Raw genomic sequence first — 1,739 nt, 5'->3', positions numbered from 1 at the left:
CTTGTGGTGCTACCTGTGCGCTAGATGCCGGTTTTGAATCTTAAAATGGTTCAAAAAATCTTGAAAGAAAAACTAGCGCATTGACGTAACATCAATCTGTGTTTCCACAAAATATTCAAATCAAAATTCAAAACACAGTTCAAGATACATAAATGTGAAGTTTGTCATCAATATTGATAATGGGCCAAATTTGAAGCCCAGCTTATGGTATGTATTTGTCATTTTTGGACCGCAGACCATGTTTCGAATTTTGATTTGAAAATTTGTGACAACACTGATAGATGTTGTGTGAAAGTGCTTCATTATTTTTAGAATCTGTTGAACATTCAAAAATATGCAACAGGAGTTTGGTGCAACATAATTTCTACCCACATCCATCAGTTTCCTATCCGGCCAATGGCTAAAATAACCCAAGTGAGCTCTTGAGCTTATATGTACACACCCGATATGTTTTCTAAAAAGTACGAAAAAGATTTGTTGTTTTAATAAACCTGAATTTCTGTCACACTAGTATATAAATTTTCGCGAAGGAAAAACCCTCGTTGACTTCAGGGAAAATTCTTTTCCTCGATAATGTTTTTTCGAGTACAATAGTAGTCAAGTTTATTTCAAAAAGATTTTCACAATTTTTATTTAGGTATGAAGCATTTTTTTTCTTTTCCATATAGGGTAATATTTTTTTAGGGGTCCATATAGGGTAATATTTTTTTTAGGGGTCCATATAGGGTAATATTTTTGTAGTGGGTCTGATTCTTACTGATGGGCTAGGCCTGCTCGTGAGGCTACTGTATTATTACTGGCGCAGCCCCCTTCCGGTAATAAGATAGACAGATAGCTTTTTCCTAAAAAAAAAAAAAGATAGACAGATAGCTCCGCACTGCACGATCGCGTCCCCTTCTCGGCGGCGGAAGGCGAACGAGCGAGGAACCCTAACCCTAACCACTTCCGATCCGCAAGGTAGGCTCCAATCCCCCGATCCGCAAGGTAGGCTCCAACCCGGCTTGATATCTCGGGGCTTGGGTAGGCTCCAACCCGGCTTGATATCTCGGGGCTTGGGCGATTGATGCCTGCTTGTTTGCAGGCCTGCGACGATGGCGGCTTCCCTCCGCGCAGCAGCGACGAGGACCCTGCGTCCGGCGGTGCTTCCAGGCGGGGGGCTTCGCCGGCTCCTCCACACCCACCAGGTATCCCATATCCGGCTAGATCTGTGGCTCGACGTCTGATTGTTGCTCTGATTATATTGGTGGAGGTCCTCTGTTCTTGTCTCCATACTGTATTATCTGTACGTAGGACTACTTACTGTTATGGTATCACAGGGATGCATCTTTTTTATTGATCTTCATTGGTTGGTGAACAACTTCCTAGCACGAATGCACTGATATTTTGGTAAAACTGACATCTTTTTATCTACGACTAGTTCTGTATTTTCCTGTACCATTGGCAGATGATCAACTGCCTAGCATGACTGCCTTGATATTTTGGGAAAAATCAACATCGTTTTGTCTCCAACTTGTTTTTTATTTTTGCTCTGCCATTGGTACATGATCAACTCCCTAGCATGAATACCTTGATATTTCTTGTTAAAAATCAACATTGTTCGGTCTCCATCCTATCATCATCTATTAAATCACAGGGGCGCACAGGCATCTTTTTTTGATTGATTTCCATTGCTAGATGATCAACTGCCTAGCATTATTTCCTTGATGTTATTTTTCGTCAACAAAAAAGGACATCTTTTT

The 1,739-nt window shown here is 41.1% G+C and overlaps 1 protein-coding gene across 2 annotated transcripts in view; it reads left to right on the top strand.

Annotated features, from left to right (window-relative positions):
* The first annotated feature begins 831 nt into the window (after positions 1 to 831).
* Positions 832 to 1,739, top strand: part of LOC119349853 — a 4,879-nt gene continuing 3,971 nt past the window's right edge. The window contains exons 1-2 of one of the 2 annotated variants that reach the window (XM_037617946.1): positions 832 to 957; positions 1,082 to 1,184. In XM_037617946.1, coding sequence (XP_037473843.1) covers positions 1,092 to 1,184 — 93 coding nt within the window. In that variant the 5' untranslated portion in view covers positions 832 to 957; positions 1,082 to 1,091. Of the gene's footprint in view, positions 985 to 1,081; positions 1,185 to 1,739 lie in introns of both variants that reach the window. The other variant, XM_037617947.1, reaches the window with a different exon arrangement.

The sequence above is a fragment of the Triticum dicoccoides genome, chromosome 1B (genome assembly GCF_002162155.2).
Source record: "Triticum dicoccoides isolate Atlit2015 ecotype Zavitan chromosome 1B, WEW_v2.0, whole genome shotgun sequence".
NCBI lineage: Eukaryota > Viridiplantae > Streptophyta > Magnoliopsida > Poales > Poaceae > Triticum > Triticum dicoccoides.
This window is presented reverse-complemented; position numbering and strand designations above follow the sequence as displayed.